General features: G+C 43.7%; 1 protein-coding gene across 2 annotated transcripts in view; it reads left to right on the top strand.

Moving 5' to 3' along the window:
* The first annotated feature begins 9,653 nt into the window (after nt 1-9,653).
* Nucleotides 9,654-20,933, top strand: part of ADNP2 (ADNP homeobox 2) — a 35,250-nt gene continuing 23,970 nt past the window's right edge. Inside the window, exons 1-2 of one of the 2 annotated variants that reach the window (XM_053243216.1) lie at nt 9,661-9,727; nt 14,987-15,057. In XM_053243216.1, the coding sequence (XP_053099191.1) occupies nt 15,004-15,057 (54 nt within the window). In that variant the 5' untranslated portion in view covers nt 9,661-9,727; nt 14,987-15,003. Of the gene's footprint in view, nt 9,728-14,986; nt 15,058-20,933 lie in introns of both variants that reach the window. The other variant, XM_053243217.1, reaches the window with a different exon arrangement.

Here is a 20,933-nt window from a genome sequence, read left to right as displayed (position 1 = left end):
TTATTTCTTTATTCTTTCTTTTTTTAAACCATAATTAGCAACAAAATAGTCCGCATGAAGTCTTATTAGTGGACTTTAGAGAAGATAGCTGTTCCAAAACTCCCTAGCCCTCTTCAGACGTTATGAGCCCTGCAGGTGCTCACACTTATAAGGACAACGGTGGAGAGAAAGCCCCACCACTCCACTGTCAGTCACCCCATCATGCCTGACAAACATGCTTACAGCTTTGTATGAAGGGGGAGGTGCCGTAAGCATGTTCAAGGATGCCTCCCCCTGCAGGCAAACAGCATCGTAAGCATGTTTGTCGGTGCAATTGACACAACAGGGTGGCAGGAACTCCTCTCCACTTTTGCCCTCCTAAGCGTGAGCACCCCCTCTTCATAACGTATGAAGAAGGCTCCTTTCACAAAACATACATTTCATATTTTCACTTTACTTGTTAATATGAGTTTCACATGAGTGGGAAGTGGGACTGTACCCATCACTGTTGCTCACTGGCTGCACCCTCTGCCTACACAGCCCAGCTTCCGCCATTTGGAAGAAATGAGGAAAAACTCATACAGGTGTTCTCTGTGTATTGCTCCTGTGAGGTCCAAATACCCGAGGGCAATATCTAAACAGGGCAATTGTGAAGTCAATTCATCATGTCAATTTTGTATAGTGAATAAACTGTTCTCATGGCAGGGCAACTCAATGAAAACTAGAATGGGCCCTTACAGAAAATAAGAATCCTTGCTATAGGATATGTATTCACTCTCTGAAACAATGGAGGGCATTAGTCAGCTTGGGAGCTACTCATAGCTCCCAGGATCATCTATATCTTCTATATATATATTTCTAGGTGTGCCTGGGGAAAATGCATCCCGGCAGCCCAGCTGATTGGCTGGGCTGTGGAGGCGCCTGATTGGCTGGCACACCCAGGAGGAGGAGAATTGGCCAGCCCACGCTGGCGGGCCTGGTGGTGGCCGCAGACTCTAGCGAAGGTGGGGGGGGAGACAGAGTGAGCAAGAGAGGCGGGGGGGAGAGACAGAGCGAGTGAGAGAGGCGCGCGGGGAAGGGGAGACAGAGTGAGCGAGAGGCACGTGGGGGGGAGAGACAGCGAGCGAGAGAGGCGCAGGGGGAGAGACAGAGCGAGTGAGAGAGGCATGCGGGGAGGGGGAGACAGAACGAGCGAGAGAGGCGCGGGGGGGAGAGAGACAGCGCGAGCGAGAGAGGCGTGGGGGGAGACAGCGCAAGCGAGAGGTGCGGGGGAGAGACAGCGCGAGCGAGAGAGGCGCAGGGGAGACAGCGCGAGCGAGAGAGGCATGTGGGGGAGAGAGCGCGAGCTGTGCATGGGGGAGAGAGAGGCGCGTGGGGGAGCGCACGAGCGAGAGGCGCAGGGGAGAGACAGCGTGAGCGAGAGAGGCGTGCGGGGGAGAGACAGCACGAGCGAGAGAGGCGCGCGGGGGAGAGACAGCACGAGCGAGAGAGGCGTGGGGGGAGAGACAGCGCGAGCGAGAGAGGCGCAGGGGGAGACAGCGCGAGCGAGAGAGGCATATGGGGGAGAGAGCGCAAGCTGTGCATGGGAGAGAGAGAGCGCACGAGAGAGGCGCGTGGGGGAGCGCACGAGCGAGAGGCGCGCGGGGGAGAGACAGCGCGAGCGAGAGGCGCGCGGGGGAGAGACAGCGCGAGCGAGAGGCGCGCGGGGGAGAGACAGCGCGAGCGAGAGGCGCGCGGGGGAGAGACAGCGCGAGCAAGAGGCGCGCGGGGGGAGAGACAGCGCGAGCAAGAGGCACACGGGGGAGAGACAGAGCGAGAGGGAGAGGCGCACGGGGGAGAGACAGAGCGAGCGAAAGAGGCGGGGGGGCAGAGCGAGCAAGAGAGCTGTTGGGGGGGGACAGAGTGAGTGAGTGAGAGAGCTGTGGGAGGACCAGCCAAACAAATTCTCCCAACTAACCCCCAAAAGGAAGTGAACTACCGCACAGATGCTCTGTGCGGGTTCAGCTAGTATATATATAATTCTCCTGGGTGTGCCTTGGAATGTGGGTCCCAGCGCCCAGCTGATTGGCTGGGCGGTGGAAGGGCCTAATTAGCTGAGGCGCACCCAGCAGGATTGGCAGCGGCAGGCTTGGCCACAGAGGCCAGAGGCAGCAGTGGGCCCAGCCCAGCCATGGAGGCAAGGCCCAGGAGGGGTGGGGAGAAAGTGGGGGGGGGAGAAGTGGTGGTGGGGAGGAGAGGCGGCTGGGCCTGGAAGTGGAGACTGGGGCAGAAGGTGGGGGAGAAGAGGCAACCGCAGGCCCCAAAGAGCACACAGATGCTCTGTGCGGGGTCGGCTAGTCTTTTATATTAATTCTCCTGGGTGTGCCTTGGAATGTGCATCCCAGAGTCCAGCTGATTGGCTGAGGTGCACCCAGGAGGATTGGTTGCCGCTGTCGTGGCCCGGCCATAGAGGCCAGAGGTGGCGGAGGCAAGGCCCAGGAGGGAGGAAAGAAGGGGGGGCAGAATTGGCAGTGGAGTGGAGAGGTGGCTGGGCTCGGAAGCAGAGACTGGGGCAAAAGGCGGGGGGGAGAGGTAACCGCCGACCCCAAAGAGCGCACAGATGCTCTGTGCGGGGTCGACTTGTCTGAAGTAATTCTCCAAGCTCTTGAGCTTGCTTTTCTCTTCCTTCCCTTCCAGTCAATTCAGATTTGGTTGGCTGGCTGAGCATGGGCATGGCTACGGCATTTTTACATTTTCAGTGCTCAAGGTAGCTTTATTTTCTCTTGTGTGAAGTGTATTCTATCAGTCTCAATTCTTCTACAGTATATAGACATAGAACAAAACTTAGATGTCTTGGTAAAGTGAAGTTAAGAGCATTCCTAGAAAAGTGAATAAAAACTGTTAACATAACTCCATTCTTGCTATTAAAACTTATTACTACTAAGCAGAAAAGCTAGCATTCCATTTTAAAAAGAGAATAAAGACTGGTATTCCTACACATGGTAAAGTTGGGGACTGTTTAAATAGAGATTTGGAGTACGTGTAGTGGGGCAATTCAGATGAACACTCCACACATTCCATTAAAGGACATGTCAAGAACATGTAGGTACATTGCCCGATGATCTCAGGGCAGGTATATTTTCAGCACAGCCCCAACTTTACCATGTATAGGGGTATGTGTTCCTCTAAACTTCTGCTTTGAAAAGAATACAGCAGCATCCAATATATGTGGTCTGAAGTCTAGAAATGTGGCTGTTTTCAAGTTGCATTGCAAATCTGGCCATCCCTAAACCATGTAAATATTTTACTTACTTCTCAGTAAAGTAAAGTTTCTAGTCCTTATGATTATGAAGAAAAGCTTCAAAAGGAGATGGTTGTGCTTAAGATTAAAGGGGGATGGGGCTTCCAGTGATAGGGGTTAGGCTTTCTTAATTGAAATACCTGCCTTTTTCTCCCAATGGATGTGACTCCTGATGCTGTGACTGTATTAGCCATTACTATTCCATAAATCCAAATAAAGTTGGACACACAGAATATGTGTAGGAAGATTTTTTGAGGGGATTAGATGCAAAGAGAAATGTTTACCATTCAAGTGTCTGTAGGATCACAGCCTTGTTTTTATATTGTGTATTGCATCTGCAAGTTCATATCCAGCGGAGTTGTTCAGGGTTGTGAGAGGGCTAGTAACTGCCCCTCCTCCCTTGAATCAGAATTTGGAACAAACCCACTGTGACGTATTTAATGATTTTGTGTGTGGAGAAAAACTCTCTTATTCGGGCCGACTTGGATTTAGACCCCACAATTACTGCAGTATCTGAATCGGAGTTGTCCAGTGACTCCTCTTATGTGGTCAGGCTGGATCAGTTTAGGTTTGTGACTTGTGAAGATGTGGACAAGCTGCTTGGAGCGATGTTGCCTACCACCTGTTCTCTTGACCCTTGCCCAACATGGCTAATACTATCCGGCAGGGAGGTTGTTGTAGAAGGCCTAGTAGAGACCATAAATGCTTCTCTGAGGAAGGGCAGGATGCCTCCTTGCCTTAACGAGGCAATTATTAAACCACTTCTGAAGAAGCCTGTCTTGGATTCCTCAGAATTGAGCAACTATAGGCCTGTCTCCAACCTTCTGTGGTTGGGCAAGGTAATTGAGAGGGTGGTGGCCTCCCAACTCTAGGCAGTCTTGGATGAAACTGATTGTCTTATCTAAACCTGTTTCAGTCTGGCTTTCGGCTGGGCTATGGGGTGGAGACTGCCTTGGTCAGCCTTATGAATGATCTCCAATTGGGAACTGAAGAAGGAAGTGTGACTTGGTCCTTTTGAACCTCTCGGTGGCTTTTGATACTATCAACCATAGTATCCTTCTGGAGCGACTGAGGGGGTTGGGGATGGGAGGCACTGCTTTGCAGTGGTTCCACTCTTACATCTCGGGCAGATTCCAGATGGTGTTCCTCGGGGACTGTTGTTCTTCAAAAACTGAACTTCGGTATGGTGTCCCTCAGGGCTCCGTATTGTTTCGGGTGTTGTTTAACATCTACATGGAACTGCTGGGAGAGATCATCAGGAGATTTGGTGCAGGGTGTTATCAGTATGCTGCTGACACCCAAATCTTTTTCTCCATGTCAACATCATCAGGAGAAGGCATAACCTCCCTAAATGCCTGCCTGGAGGCAGTGATGGGCTAGATAAGAGATAACAAGCTGAGGCTGAATCTAGATAAGACAGAGATACTTATTGTGCGGGGTCGGAACTCAGGAGATGATTTTAATCTGCCCGTTCTGGATGGAGTCACACTTCCCCAGAAGGAATAGGTGTGCAGTCTGGCCAGAGGTGCCTTTTATCAGCTTTGGCTGATACTCCAGCTGTGTCCTTTTATCGAGATAAATGACCTCAGAACAGTAGTACATTTGCTAGTCACCTCCAGACCTGATTACTGCAATGCGCTCTATGTGGGGCTGCCTTTGTACATAGTCCGGAAACTGCAGTTGGTACAGAATGCGGCAGCCAAGTTGGTCTCTGGGTCATCTCAGAGAGACCATATCACTCCTATCTTAAAAGATCTACACTGGTTGCCAATAAGTTTCCGGGCAAAATAGAAGGTTTTGGTTATAACCTATAAAGCCCTACACAGCTTGGGCCCTGGGTATTTAAGAGAACATCTTCTTCGCTATCAGCCACACCGCCCATTGAGATCATCTGGAGAGGTTTGTCTGCAGTTGCCACTGGCTTGTCTGGTGGCTACTTAGGGACGGGCCTTCTCTGTTGCTGCCCCGAGGCTTTGGAACACACTTCCTGCTTAAATAAGAGCCTCCCCATCTCTTACAACTTTTAAAAAGGCTGTCAAGATGTATTTGTTCACTCAGGCTTTTAATTAGATATTGTTTTAATTGTGTTTTTAATAGTTTTAACATTTTACATTTTAATTGTTGTAATGTTTTTAATCTTTTAATCTGTTTTTATTGTTTTGTTGTAAACCGCCCAGAGACTTGCATTTTGGGCAGTATATAAATGTGTTAAATAAAAATATATATAATAAAATATTGGGCTGTGGGTAGTTCTAGTACCTTTACCACATTGCTATTTGCCTCTCAAGTGAATCATGTTCATTTTCAACTGTGACAGTGGCAGTTTCGTTTCCTTTGCTCTTCACTTCGTGTCTTAGAATAAATAGCTGGCAGCTGGAGTAGAGCAGCCTCATTCTTGATTATACGTTGGAATATTCTGTACCCTTCAGTAAGCCTTTAAATGGGGGCAGCACATAGGGCCCAACTGATGGAATTTGAGCCACAGAAGTCCCCAAAGGAACAAATCACAAATCTCTTGACTCAATCGAGTTTTTTAAAAAGCATTTTTTTAAAAAGCAAGTAGTAAAAAGGGGTTGGGGATTAATCTTCCTTTTTAAAAAAGTAGAACCTTTTTGATTGATTAAGTGCCGTCAAGTGGGTGTCGACTCTTAGCAACCACATAGATAGATTCTCTCCAGAATGATCTGTCTTCAACTTGGCCTTTAAGGTCTCCGTGACTCAGTGGTGCATTCATTGCTGTTGTAATCGAGTCCATCTACCTTGCTGCTGGTTGTCCTCTTCCCTTTCCTTCAACTTTCCCCCCAGTATTATGGATTTCTCAAGGGAGCTGGGTTTTCGCATAATGTGTCCAAAGTATGATAGTTTGAGCCTGGTCATTTGTGCCTCAACTAAAAATCCTGGATTGATTTGTTCTATGATCCATTTGTTTGTTTTCTTATCTTTTATTTTAAACTCTTTTAAAAATATATTTTTAAAAGATCGTACAATCATCACAGTACAATGCTGTTTCTACATTTCCTTAGCCAGCTGTGAAACTGGTTCATGAATCATAAACTTAAAGATTCTTCATGACATTATGTATATATTTTTAAACTGCGATGTCTCCAGAAGGTTGTGAAAGCACTGTAAGCTAGCTGTAGCTCAAAGCCACCGCAAAGGCCAGTTTCCATGTACCACTGTCTATTGCCTTTATCTCCTCTAATTCCTGCTCTGTATCACATGTTATTGGTTGCTAGTGTAGTGCATGGTGATGAAGCAGGCAGTAACCCCTCCCATTTACCATGTCATGTAATGTGAGTGGGATAATCTCACATTGTGTAATGTGAGTAATGTAATGTAATGTACTCACAATGTAATGTGAGTGGGATAACCCCTGCTAACTTGACAAAGGGGCACCTTTTAATGTGATGATTCTCTTTATTTAGCAGGGGGAGAGTAACTGGCCCTATCCACCCCTGCACAGTACCTCCAGTGACTGTTGCTGGTGTCTATCTTATGTTTCTTTTAGATTGTGAGCCCTTTGGGGACATCTTATTTATGTATTATTCATCTGTAAACCAGCCTGAGCCATTTTTGGAAGGGCGGTATAGAAATCGAATAAATAAAAAAATAATAACTAATAATTATAATTTGTGCTCTTGGCATCTGATTATAAGGAGGATCGTGTCACTCAGTTATTCTACCTCAAAACAACAACAACAAAAAACCAAAAAACAAACAAACAGCAATAAGCTGAACATTTAATTATAGTATCAAAGAAGCTAAAGCAGGAAGCATTGCATGTACTTCTCAGTTTCATGCCCAGGGTAGCTTCCTGGTCACTTTTAAACTTGCCAGCAGGGGTGGTGCTTTCATGAGGCAAGCTGAGGTGGTCATATCAGGTAGTAGATTGTTGTGGTGCTAGCAGGGCAGCTTGCAAAGCATGCAATAAACACAGGAAGAGAAGAGACTGCTGGCAATCTTTCTTTCCTCCCTGCCCTCCATTCCGCTTTCAAGGATTGGTTTTGAAAGGGGTCTGGCCTCTACCAGGTATGTGGGGCAAAGCAGAGTATGATGCTTCGCCTCAGGCGCCACAGTACGTTGGGCTATCTCTGCTTGTCTGCAACTTTAACTGCATATATTTAACATGAATTAACATATACTGCTGAGCCACCTTTGCAACACATACACATTTTCCCTCTGGAGCTGCATGCAGACGATCACAATACTGGTTAGTTACACTATTTATGCCTTCAGCTACTGTCATTCCATTGTCAAGCTGGCTCGGGAAGAGTGGATTTGCAATGTTGTCCTTTTCAACATCCTCATAAATTGGAGTGGGTATTCTAATGTTGCTAGAATGCTCTCTGAAGAAAAGTTATCATGGTTAAGCATCACTGAAATCAGTGAGGTGTAGTAGTTAGAGTGTTGGACTAGGACAAGAGAAGACCCGAGTTCAAATCCCCATTCAGCCATGAAGCTCACTGGGTGACTCTGGGCCAGTTATGGCTCTCTCAGCCTAACCTACCTCACAGGGCTGTTGTGAGCATAAACATACACCATGTACACATCTCTGGACTCCTTGGAGGAAGGGTGGGATATAAATGTAATTAGAAAAACAAGGTCCCATTAATTTCAAGGGGACTTAGTCACAGCTAACTTTCTTTGGATACAACCTCTTTGTGCTTGGTTTCTGTGGCCTACATTCAACAGTCTAACCAATACACCACACTGGCCCTCTAATGTACAAAGGTATGGTCTCTAGTTCTATAGCTTCGCTGTGCTTTCAGAACAATGTAGGTACTGGCCACCAACTGTTACTTCACGTCTGGAACCTTTGTATGCTGGCAGCATTCCAAACTTGTAGTAGCAACAGGTAGAGAGAAACAGAAAGCTGAATCTAGGAATGAAATTGAGTCCACCTAATTTGTAAGGGGAAAAGACTACCCTTTTGAGTCTATTTTTTATTTCTGTTGCTATTTGGGGGAAATGATTATTGACTGGAAAAGTTGTTTGTTTTCTGACATTTTGGAGCAAGATCGCAGATACCAGTGAATTGCTTCATTGGGATTCTTTAAATAAAACCTCAAACTGGTAAAAGAAGTGCCTCCATAAAAGGAAGAAGAAATTAGAACAGTGGAGCAGAAGGACATACCAGGGGGGAAATGAAGATATTACTACTACTACTATGAATATTTATATACCGCCCTTCCAAGTTCTCAAAGCGGTTTACATAGAAAAAAGAAACAATACATAAATAAGATGGTCCCTTCTCCCCAAAGGGCTCACAATCTAAAAAGAAACATAAGGTTGACACCAGCAACAGCTACTGGAGCGATGCTGTGCTGGGGTCAGCAGCTCTCCCCCTCCTAAATAAAGAGAATCACCACTTTTAAAAGATGCCTCTTTGCTCAGTTAGCAGGGGAAATATTAGAGAGAAATATTTCAAGTACTATAAAGTCAATATTTATATTCATTCCTTTCATTTTTATCCCAGCCTTTTGTCAGAGGAGCTCAGGGTGATATATAGGGTGTCAGCTTTCTGTGTTATCCTGACAACAGCCCTTGTGAAGTAGATTAGGCTGAGAGATGATGAATGATCCAAGGTCATGGCTAAGTGGAATGTTAATGCTGGTCTCCCAGGGCCTAGCCTGACACACTTCTTCACCATACTGATTCTCCTATTTCTACATTACGTTTATGTATACATACATTTCTCAATTGTTACATATAAACTGAAAGCTCAAAAGTAATGTCAGCCTCACAATGGCCCTAGCAGCTAAAAGCCAATGGCATGCTCGAGGCCATCTCATGAGCTTCATAGCTAACTGAGGATTTGAAGCCAGATTTCCCATGTGGGCTTGAACTATCACTGTACACATTTTTTGCCAGTAAGCTTGAAGGAATCTGCAATAATATCCACTTTCTTAGCTTTGCTTGAGCAAGTTGTTCTGGAGCATTTATTTTCAAGGCCAAAGATACCATGAGTGGAAAGCCTGTAAGCTTCGCTTGAAGTAACCGAAGGGAATCAATGCATCTCATTTCTAGGAAATAAAACACACTACAACTAATGAGAAACCCACAGGGTCTGTAGTATCAGTTCATTAATTAATTCAACAGCTATGAGAGACTGATGATCAATGCTTCTAAAAAGAAAGACATGAAGGCTGCATGAATGTCTTCTTGTGATGAAACAAGAATTTCTGCCAATCTGCTTCAAGATGAAACATCCTTTAACAGGGGAGAAATGGTTATCTCCATTGACTGGGACATCATAATCAAGAGTACTATTGTTTTTAGCAAGCTGAGGACATGGCCTCCTATTACCTCACAGCTGAGAAAATTACATTGTGAAATCATTTTTAATACTCATCAACGTTGGGACTGTAAGAACTTTTAACAGTGGCTTTCCAGGGTTTCAGACTGGTGTCTTTGCCAGCCTAATCTGGAGATGCTGGGGATTGAATCTGGGGCCTTCCCTAAAAGATGGTAAGTGTCTGTTTTCTGAACTGTTTGTAGCACATTATAAATTGGCCTTTACTATTTGATCAGTGTCAATTTTAAAAGCTTACAACTGAGAAAAGGCATATGCTGTGCCAATGGCCTTTTTGTTGCTAAAGGTAACTTAAGCAACAATTATGAAGTAATTCACTAACAGGAAAGAAGGGCATAAAGATTAAGTTTGTTGTCATGCCTCAGTCCCATACCCTTTTGCCAGTTCTTAACATTCCATTGTTTTATTCATATTTGGATCGCACATTGCCTCCATGGAGCAGAATACATAGTCTTCTTCCATTGTATCCTTGCAGCAACTCTATGAGTTGGGTTAGATTAAGCTGAAAGTTGGTGATTCAAGCTGGTGGCCCAAGGTGAGAGTTTTATGACTGAGTGAGGATTTGTGTTTGCGTTACTGTAACCTACATTCAACAATCTAACCACTGCACCACACTGACTTTTTAATGTATATTGAATTGTAAAGGCCTCCAAGTATGGACAATATAGCACCTAATACAACACTGAAGATAAGGAAAGGTTAAATATTGGGTCATAAAAATTCTCCTATATTGCAATATCAATTTTTTCCTTAACATGTGAACAGTGTGATAGGAGTGCATGCTAGTGTATTTTCATGTCTTAAAATATTTCCAAGTATTACAGCAAAAATAATTTCTAACTATACATTTGAATTGGTTTGAATACAACATCTAAGTCACATTGGCTGACATTCTAACGAACACTGCAAAGTTGTTGCGCTAGTTCAGTGAGTTTCACTATTTTGCAAATGGGAGTACCTTTGGCCAAACAAAAAACCCAAAAAACTTCAGTGTGAGAGCCATTTCCCACTGTGTTGACTTCCACACATTACTGTGCTTTTCCCAGTACATTACTTTCCCCCAGTACATTACTTTATACGGCAGGGCCGTTTAAAAGAAACAGAGCCCTCTCTTAAGAGCTCTAGAAGGAAAGCACAGGGAAGGGCTGCACATGCCAGTGCTCTGGGCACACTTTCCATGAGGCTGTAGGGGCTCAAGAGAGCTCCACTCTCCTTAGAGGAACCCGCCCCACCCCTGCACTGGCTAAAGCACAGCACTGCACGGTGAGAATGGTCATCTCTACATGGTAACAAGAAACAAAGAGATCACCCACCAAACTGTCCACTAACCATGTGATGAAAAAACAAGCACAACTTTGTCCAATAGGTCTATAGTAGAAATTATATTCAATCTAAGACAAGGCAAAACAACTGGAAATGGTATCAATGAAACAATTGTATGGTATGAGAGGAATGATACAGTTCATAGTGTGGAAATTGATGCGATGCATAATCGAATAGGTCCATACGATGGTGACCTCTGTTTCGAAATGGAAACTGACAGAACTTGCTTTACTGAGAGAACATTCTAGAAACAGTAGAGGTGGTTGTGAAAAAGAACTTTGGAGCATGTGGATGGATCAGTGTTACTTTGTCAAGACAAACTTCCACTTGAGAAAGCTCCATTTCGAAATGGAGGTCACTGTGTCACCGTCATGTGGACTTATTCATTTATGCATCACATCAATTCCCACACTATGGACTTTATCATCCTTCTCATACCTTACAATTGTTTCATTGATACCATTTCCACTTGTTTTGTTTTGTCTTAGATTGAATATAATTTCTACCATAGATTTACTGGATAAAGTTGTACTTGTTTTTTCATCACATAGTTAGTGGACAGTTTGGTGGGGGATCTCTTTGTTTCTTGTTGGTTTGATTTCATAGATCCCAGTATGCTTTATTTATTTTCTTGTCACTACATGGTGCCAGGGGCACTGTGCAAAGTATCCAGCTTTGGCTGAAGCTTTGCACAGCCCCAATAAAAATTAGTCAGGGAGCCGCACGTAGGGTTGATGAGGGCTCCCACTGGCCCCCAGGCCTTACAGTGAAGAATACTGCATTAGCTAGTTCTGCCAAGTTGGTAGCTTGTGTTCTAGACTAGTGCACTGGTGCAACAGGCTGCGCTTTCACAACCTGTGGCATGCCTCCTGTTGTGAAACCTTCCTCAGTCCATATATGTTACAGGGAATTATGTAAAGCTCCCTGCTGTTCTTGTTATACAAGCACAATCTTTGGACATGTGGACCAAGACAACAAGAGATTGCTCAGCTTTGAGCTTCTGCTCAGCTACGTGACATTCTTGTGTGTGTGCATTTTTGTTCATTGCACAAGTACAACATTAGTCTGAATGTTAGCCATTGTATTTTTTTATTCCCCACCACCCCCAATCAAATATTTCAAATACTTTTGAGTACTGGGAAAATGTATTTCTACAGCAGGTAAAACATATTATTTTTAGGTTTGTTTACTAAATATAATTTTAAAAAACACATTGTTCTAGTAAGAACTAATCAGCCTACTTTCCTTTCACTGTCTCTACAACTGGACTAAAATTGGTTCAAACTGAGGTCCACAAATTAGATCTCTTATACCTCAAATGTTCATGCATCCGCCATCTTGGATTGGGGTGGATGGCATCATTACAAATTACACCCTTGAGGTATCCCTGTGTGTCACTCACTACAACTATATCAAATTTGGTTCAAATCGGTTAGACTCTACACAAGTTAGTGTCGTTGTGCCTCAAAATTTTATGCGTCCACCATCTTGGATTAGAGTGGATGATATAACCACAAACTACGCTGTTGAGGTGTCCCTATGGGTCTCTACAGCTGTAGCAAATTTGGTTCAAATAGGTTAATTGGTTTACAGGTTAGTCCACTTGTGCCTCAAAAGTTTACGTGTCTGCCATCTTGAATTGGTGTGGATGACATCATCACAGACTATGACGTTGAGGTGTCCCTGTGTGTCACTCACTGCAACTGTACCTAATTTGGTTTAAATTGGTTAGACAGTCCACAAATTAGCCTGCTTGTGTCTCAGCTGTTCATGCGGCTGCCATCTTGAATTGGAGTGGATGACATCATCACACACCACACCATTTGGGCATCCCTATCTGTCCCTACAGCTGTAGCAAATGTGGTTCAAATCAGTTAGGCGATTCACAAGTTAGCCCACTTGTGCCTCAAAAGTTTTTGTGTCCACCATCTTAGATTGGAATGGATGACATAATCACAAACTATGCCATTGAGGTTTCTCTATGGGTCCCTACAACTGTATCCGATTTGGTTCATATTGGTCCAGGCATTGCGAAGTTGATGGGTGGGGGACACACACACACGGACATACACAGAATTCCGGGTGATCTCATAAGCCTACTGGAAAGCAGGCTAAGAACATGCTGAGGAGATTCTTACGATCCACCAAAAATGGGCTAAGGGAGCCTAGCCCGCTTTTGAAGGATCGTGTGCTGCCATGGGAGCCATGCGGCTCCCAGCAGCAAACCCTCCTAATTCCTCCTCCCCTTAGACGGGGTTAAGTGCTCCGCTCACGGTGTGGCAACACATGAGGAGACCCCTGCCGGGAGCCTGAAACAAGCCTCCTGGCCCTGGAGGTCTCTCCAGGATGCCCTGTGCACTTGCGCGGGGCATCCTGGAACTTCCAGGGGACACGTGGCCCCCGATCCTCGCAACCTCCGCCAGCTCCATGACAAAGTCTGCAGCTGTGTGGGTGGCTGATCCAGCCGCCCAGGGCTGCAGGAATGATCGTCTGCGTAGAGAGCGGGCAAACCCCATTCAAGCGAGTCTCACTGATTGTGAGACTCACCTCGCTAAATCAGATCACAATCAATTTAGGGCTTCAGAACATGTTCAAATTAGAAATTTCATGGAAACCCCCCATCATTCATTCTGTATATGTTATTCAGTGTGCCAGTAATCAGGGCCACAGCCATACACAGAGGCACCAATCAACATAAAATCTATCTATCTATCTGATTCATATACTGCCCTTCCAATAGCACCCCTTCCAGGGCGGTTATGACAGAAGAAATGCTAAGATGATATTACAGAGCTTTCCTACATCCTCTCTCACACACAATGCACAGCTTCATGCCATCTTCCCAGCACAGTGCAGTGATGAGGACATGTATGTATAGAAAGAACCATAGGTGAGGTGACTGGCTTCTTAGGGAAGGATTTCAGTTTCTGAGGTTCCTTCACAGACTGCACACAACATTCTGGTACAGTACTGGTGCTTGTGTGATGAGAACAAACAATTTGCAAGAAAAATAGTATCGTGTGGACAAGGAACCGTGGGCGCTACAAAATAACAGGAGGAACCACGATGACCTGGCAAGTAATTCACTTGGAAAATGGGCTACAATGAGAAACAAGAGATGTCGATTCAGTCTTCACTCCTGGGCACTTTCCAGATTACACAATCCAACAATACTTTGGCTTGGGAGAATCGTTTTGAAAACGATCCCCAGAATCACAAACTCCTACAACAGGAAAATACAGCTATTATTCTGCAACGGACTTGCAATGTTGTAGCACTACAATGCAAAGATAAAATCCGAAATAAGACATCGGAAATGTGAACGGCACCTTGCTGTCAGTGCAGGGACTGCGGTGTCACAACACAGGAAGTACGGAAGCACACTTAGCAGGTCTGTAATGACACTGTTGTAGGGTTTAATCTGAAAAGCACCCTGGAAGATGCTTATGCAACCTCCACAAGCATCTTACTGCCAGGAACAATAACACTGGATGGAAAAGAGAAAGACAGTAGGCCTAGAACCCAAGCTTCCCAATCCAGAGAATGGCATCTCAGCAACAGCACCAGGCAAAGGAGAGACTCATTATGGGAATTTTGTAGTCTCCCAGGGACCTAATTCATAACACACTCCCTTTCTCTCCTCAGCTGCATGAAGGAGACAAAGGGTTACCCGTTGTATAGTCCAGTACTGAATGGGGCCTATGTGGAGCAATGGTCAGAGGAACAGCTCAGATTTAGCATTAAGTGGGCCCCAAGTTTGCTATATCGGGCAGTGCAGCAGTGATATAGGAAGATGCTGAAAGGCATCATCATATACTGTGCAGGAGGAGGCAATGGTAAACCCCTCCTGTATTCTACCAAAAGACAACCACAGGGCTCTGTGGTGGCCGAGAGCTGACACCGACTCAATGGCATACTTTACCTTTAAGTTTGCTAGAAGAAAGATCTGGAAAAAGTCATGCATACATCTTTGAGAATAGGATGGCTAGTACTCTAGCCATCCACACCGACTATCACGTGGGCTAATAGCCACATTACTAGGACCTTAGCTGCCTTATTCAGCCCCTGCAACATGCTTTTAATTTTGCCAGGACGACCTTCAGCCCTAATGGGGAGTTGCAGTGGAGAACCGATTACTTATCCCATCATGACGACATCCAAGGTGAGTAACAACGGAGGGCATTTGTGAACCAATGTAAGAACACAGACACAGCTGAAATGGCTACACTTTATTGAAAGCTATGCATCAGCTGTGGAGTGGGTTCTGACAGCATGATAGAGAAATGGGGAGCTTCAGCTGTTATTTTTGTTCTTGTGCCTTTCAAAGAGACTCTTGAGGAAGGTTTAATATTTTATCTATCTATTTATTTAATTTATTATATTTATAGACCACCTAACACCTAAGTCTCAAGGCAGTGTGCACCACTTAAAACAATAAATAGAACTCAATGAAAACGATTAACAATTTTAAAAATAAAACTATAAAAAGAAGTTTTAGCAACTAATGCTAAACCAATATTTTAAAACAAGTTAAAATAGTTTTAGCAAAAGGCCTGAGAGGACAGGTGTGTCTAAGTGGTTTTGTAAAGGCAACCAGAGATAGAGATACTCATATACTGACCGGGAGCACATTCCAAAGCCCTGGGGCAGCCACAGAGAAGGCCTGGTCCCTAACCCTAAACCGCTTGGGCCCTGGGTTTTTAAGAGAACGGCTTCTTCGTAATGAACCCCGCCGCCCATTGAGATCATCAGGAGAGGTCCGTCTGCATTTGCCACTGGCTCATCTAGTGGCTACTCAGGGACGGGCCTTCTCCTCTGCTGCCCCGAGGCTTTGGAATGCGCTCCCTAGTGCAATAAGAGCCTCACCATCTCTGACATCCTTTAAAAAGTCCTTAAAGACACATTTCTTCACCCAGGCGTTTAACTGATATTGTTTTGATTGTTTTGAATGTTATTTTTAGAATATTGTTTTAAAAATTTTAAATTGTGTTTTACATTTCTTGCTTTTAAATTTTTGTTTTGTTTTGTTTTTAATTAATGTTTTACTTTTTAATCTTGTTGTAAACCACCCAGAGACATAAGTTTTGGGCGGTGTAAAAATATGATAAATAAATAAAATAAATGAATGTCTCTGCCTAACGAGCTGGTGGCAGCTCTAACCAAACTTCTCCATGTGATCTCAGTAAGAGGCGAGGTTTATGACAAAGAAGGAGCTCTCTTAAATACCCTGAACCTAAGCCGTTGAGGGCTTTATAGGTAATAACCAGTACTTTGTATTATGCTCGGAAATGTATTGATAGCCAGTGCAGTTCTTTTAAAACTGGTGTTATATGGTGTCTTCGGGAGACCCAGAGACCAATCTGGCTGCTGCATTCTGCACCAATTGCAGTTTCCAAACTACATACAAAGTCGGCCCCACGTACAACATATTGCAGAAGTCTAGCTTGGAGGTTACCAACCTATGTACTACTGTTTTGAGTTCATTAACCTCCAGAAATGGGCATATCTGGCATATCAGCCAAAGCTGATACAAAGCACTCCTGGCTGCTGTCTCAATCTGAGGAACCAGAGAGAGTTTTGGGTTCAGGAGTACTCCCAAACGATGTACCTGTTCTCCTGGGGGAGTGTATTCCTATGTCCCGAGGTTCCTATCTCCTGAGTCCCAACCCTCCACAATCAGTACCTATGTCTTATCTGGATTCAACCTCGGCTTATTATCCTTCATCCAGCCCATTACCACCTCCAGGAAGGCATTTAGGGAAGTCATGTCATTTCCTGATGAAGCTGATATGCAGAAATAGATTGTGTGTCATCAACATATTGGTAACGCCCTGCACCAAATCCCCTGATGATCTCTACCAGCGGTTTCATGTAGATGTTAAAAAGCATTGGAGACAATATGGAACCTTGCAGGACTTCACTAAAGATGCCCACTAATTATGTTCTTCCGCTGCCACATCCCCAGTGCTGCTCATTTCCCCACTCCCCTACCTGCTGACGTGCCACCGGCATTGGGTTTTCACTGGTACATCCTACCATCAGTGCAATTGCATTGCTATACCACTCTACAACAGCAATTTAATTTTATATCCTGCCAGCACAAGAAGGATTTGGTCATTATGCTATCCTGTCCAGTGGGGAAAATAAAAAATGGGATTGCTTTGAGAAACAGCAAATGAAGTTTATGAAAAGAAGCAAACATTTCATATTGGGGCCTGATTATTTTTAGTATAGTATTATGGGAATTCCTCAATTCCCTGAGCAGTGGGAAGCTCTAGGGCCAGAACTACCTAATCTGACTTCCTTTAAAGGGGAGAGAGCACTGGAGGCTTCACATTTCTTTGTAATATTGGGTTGATTTACAAATATACAGATTGAGCATCAGATGAAAGTAAGCAGCAATGCACCTCTACAAGTTACATAAAAGGAAAAGGAAAGGTTGTGCCCTCAACTCCTGGCGACCACAGAGCCATGTGGTTTTCTTGGTAGAATACACCATGGCCTTCTACATAACTTTGATCTATCTAGTTAGATAGATAGGCTTTCTAGGCTTTCTAAACCTAGCCCCGCCACCCCCCCAGCAGCTGTTTTTGAACTGAAGTAAAGGTAAAGTTGTACCTTCGAGTTGGTGTCGATTCCTGGGGGCTTTACAGACAGGGCTTCTACCCAAAATCTCCTTTGGAAGACAGTGTGTGTGATCACACACCAGCCAAACCTACCCCGAAGTCCCTTCGAGATCCTTGGACCCACTCCACTCCCAAATCAGGCTTTGTCTTGTGAATTCTAGCTTATCTCAAGTTATTTCCAGGTTTTTAAAAAAAAAATTTCCAGGTTGTTTTTAAGCTACTTTTTCTGAAAATGCTGGAGCAAATAGGGAAAGGCACTGATGTAGAAGCATTAGCATGATAAGAGGGATACTCTCTTTAGAAATGCAGATGTAGTTCTTTAGTAATCTTCCCCACCCTTAGGGAGAAGGAAAACACAACACAGAGGCATGCCATGTGAACTTGCATCAAAACAAAACCCGAGAGCAGAGGGGAGGGGCTGCCCCCTCAATGCTGCAAATGTGATTTGAAGCGGCTTTGCTCAACATTTACCCTGAAGCATAGAAGGTTTGGCTGGCACTCATATCTGTGGTATGATAAAACCAAAGTGCATAAAGACTTTCTTAATCACTATGTAAGAGGGAGTCTAATGGGAATGTGGGTAAAATACAAAAAATGGCTGGAATGTAAAACTCCATTATGGGTATCCCTGATTGAAGCTTTGGCATGTAAAGAGACAAATATGCAATCTGAATGGGGTACCTATAGGGATTTGTTATGTTTTCAAGAGAAGGGCTGTAAATTAAAAAACCTAAACGAAGTACAAAATCTGGTTAGTAACTGGTTTCAGTACCATCAGCTAAATGAAATTTATAAGGATCTTAAAGTTGGATTTGCGGATCAAATGTTGAGATTCAAGAAGGGGTTGTGTGAAAATGATGAAAGATTAGTCTCTAAGATGTATAAGTTGTTGCTTTTGGAGGAAACAAGAGATGAAGTGGTTTAAACAACTTTGATAAAATGGGCTCAAGATGTGGGTCATAATATAGATATGGCTGCTTGGGAAAAATTATGGAAAACTGATTTAAAGTTCACTGCATGTTATACTTTAAAAGAAAATTATTATAAGATGATGTATAGGTGGTATTTGACACCAAAAAAATTAGCATTCATGTATAAAAATGTTTCAAACAAATGTTGGAAATGTGGACAATGTGGACAATGTGAAGGAACTTTTTTTCATATGTGGTGGTCATGCGTGAAGGCAAAGGCTTTTTGGGATATGATATATATTATGAGCTGAAGAACATTTTTAAAATGACATTTCCTAAGAGGCCAGAGTCCTTCCTGCTGGGAATAACTCAAGAGAGTTCTCCAGAAGAAATTAGACATTTTTATGTATGCAACCACGGCTAGAATAGTATATGCGCAGAAATGGAAAGACAATAAAATGCCCTCAAAAGACTGATTGATAAAATGTTTTGGAATATGCTGAGATGGCAAAACTTACAAGGGATGAAAATTTGGAATGTTTCAAAGAAGATTGGGAACCATTTTTACTTTACTTAAAGAACTATTTTTCTAATATGGACCTTTCAGCAGGGTTTGAAGTATAGTATTAACAGCAGGTTGGGTTGGGTAAAATCGAGTAGCAATGTGGAGTATGTATGTTTTGAATTATTATAGCAATGGTTTATATGTATAGTTAATGTTAACTGCACAGACAGGTAAGTGGGAAGTCAATATTTACTTAATCAAATAAATGAATGTAGTTGAATTGTAAAGCTATTGTAAAAGCCAATAAAATTTTAAAATGCAACATTTACCCCGCAGCATGAAGCCATGTGTGAATAACTCCCAGGTGTCCACAGAGCCCTGTGGTTTTCATTGGTAGAATACAGGAGGGGTTTACCATTGCCATCTCCTGTGCAGTATGAGATGATGCCTTTCAGCATCTTCCTATATCGCTGCTGCCCGTTATAGGTGTTTTCCATCGTCTGGAAAACATACCAGCAGGGATTCGAACAAGCAACCTCTTGCTCCCTAGGCAAGTTACTTCTCCGCTGCACCCATAATCCCCAGCCACAGTGGTCAATAGCCAGGGATTATGGGAATTGTAAACCAACATCTGTAGGAGGGCCGAAGTTGAGCAGCCCTGATCTAGTTCAATATTGTCTACACTGACTGGCAGCAATCCTCCAGGTTTCAGACAGATATTTCCCAGTCCCACTAGGAACAGAACCTGTGACTTCCTGCATGCAAAATAGATGCTCTTCCACTGAGATACCGTCCTATTGCCATCAGCAACAAATCACATCAACTCTCCCCAGAGAGCAGCCCTGCACTGCAAGATGCTTCAGCTCTCAGCTTCTCCATTCAGCCCCTCCAAAAAACTAAGTCTAGGCTTCCTTGCTTGTCACTGCTTGTCTGTCCTGAGTTGCTTCTTGTTCTTTTGTTCCTTAGCACTCACACATCCTGCTGAAGGGCTGGGAAGGATGAGTCACCTTTGATGGCTCCTTCACTTTCTTCTTAGGAAGAATCTTGGACCATTCAGAAACCTGTGCTCTTTTGTCAAATTCCTGATTCTGACCAGCCATTGCCTTAGGGCAAAACCATAGTGATAGACTTATTCAGTTCCACAGTAGTACCATACTTATCCTAATACAAGATGACACTGAATTTAAGACGAGCCCCTTAAAAACAGAGGATAAATGGAAGTTATACCTATATTTGCCCAAAAGGAAGAGGATTTTGAAGATGACCCCCTGATTCTAACATCAAAGAACCTGGAAAAAGTGTAGTCTTGGATTTGGATAGATACCGTATGTACACATGACTGCAACAGTGTGAATAATGAAGCATCAGCATCAACAGGTGATTCCCAATATATTGGGAAAATTTAAATCTTTCTTGTTTTTGTGAAGTATTACAGAATAGTGCAGCTTCAGCACTATGTCATATGAAAGATGACAATGATAACAGCAGAATTATGCTAATGGGAATTAAATTGTAATTCATAAACAACACATATTAGATCTTCACAATTATGGACTAACTGTGATCATTCAAGAAATGTTACAATCTTTGTGAGCAACTCTTTGAAATCATCAGTTCAGTTTGTTACAGGTATTAATAGGGCAAACTGAAGTATAATTATTAAGGGATATAAATGATTCAGGCAATATAACAATGCCACAATATAATTTTATGGAGAGGCTAAAGCTTAATGCTATTCAGCAATTAAATAAGACTTCTAGGAGCAAATATATTTAATACAGTCATCCTTTGCCAACAGCGTTTTTTCCAACTGCGGTTTTGAGTATCCGTGACTGGGAAATTGTGACCAGTCTTACTAACTGCGGCCCGAGTTTCCTGGTTTGGTGAGTTTTTTGTGTTTTTTTTAGTGATTTGGGGTCTCCCCCCAATTTTTTGGGGGGGTGCAGGTTCAGAGGTTCAATCCACTCATTCCTCTTGCTGACTTCTCACGATTTAA

This window comes from Hemicordylus capensis, chromosome 4, assembly GCF_027244095.1.
Source record: "Hemicordylus capensis ecotype Gifberg chromosome 4, rHemCap1.1.pri, whole genome shotgun sequence".
NCBI lineage: Eukaryota > Metazoa > Chordata > Lepidosauria > Squamata > Cordylidae > Hemicordylus > Hemicordylus capensis.
The sequence above is the reverse complement of the archived record's forward strand: the minus strand, read 5'-3'. Positions and strand labels throughout refer to the sequence as shown.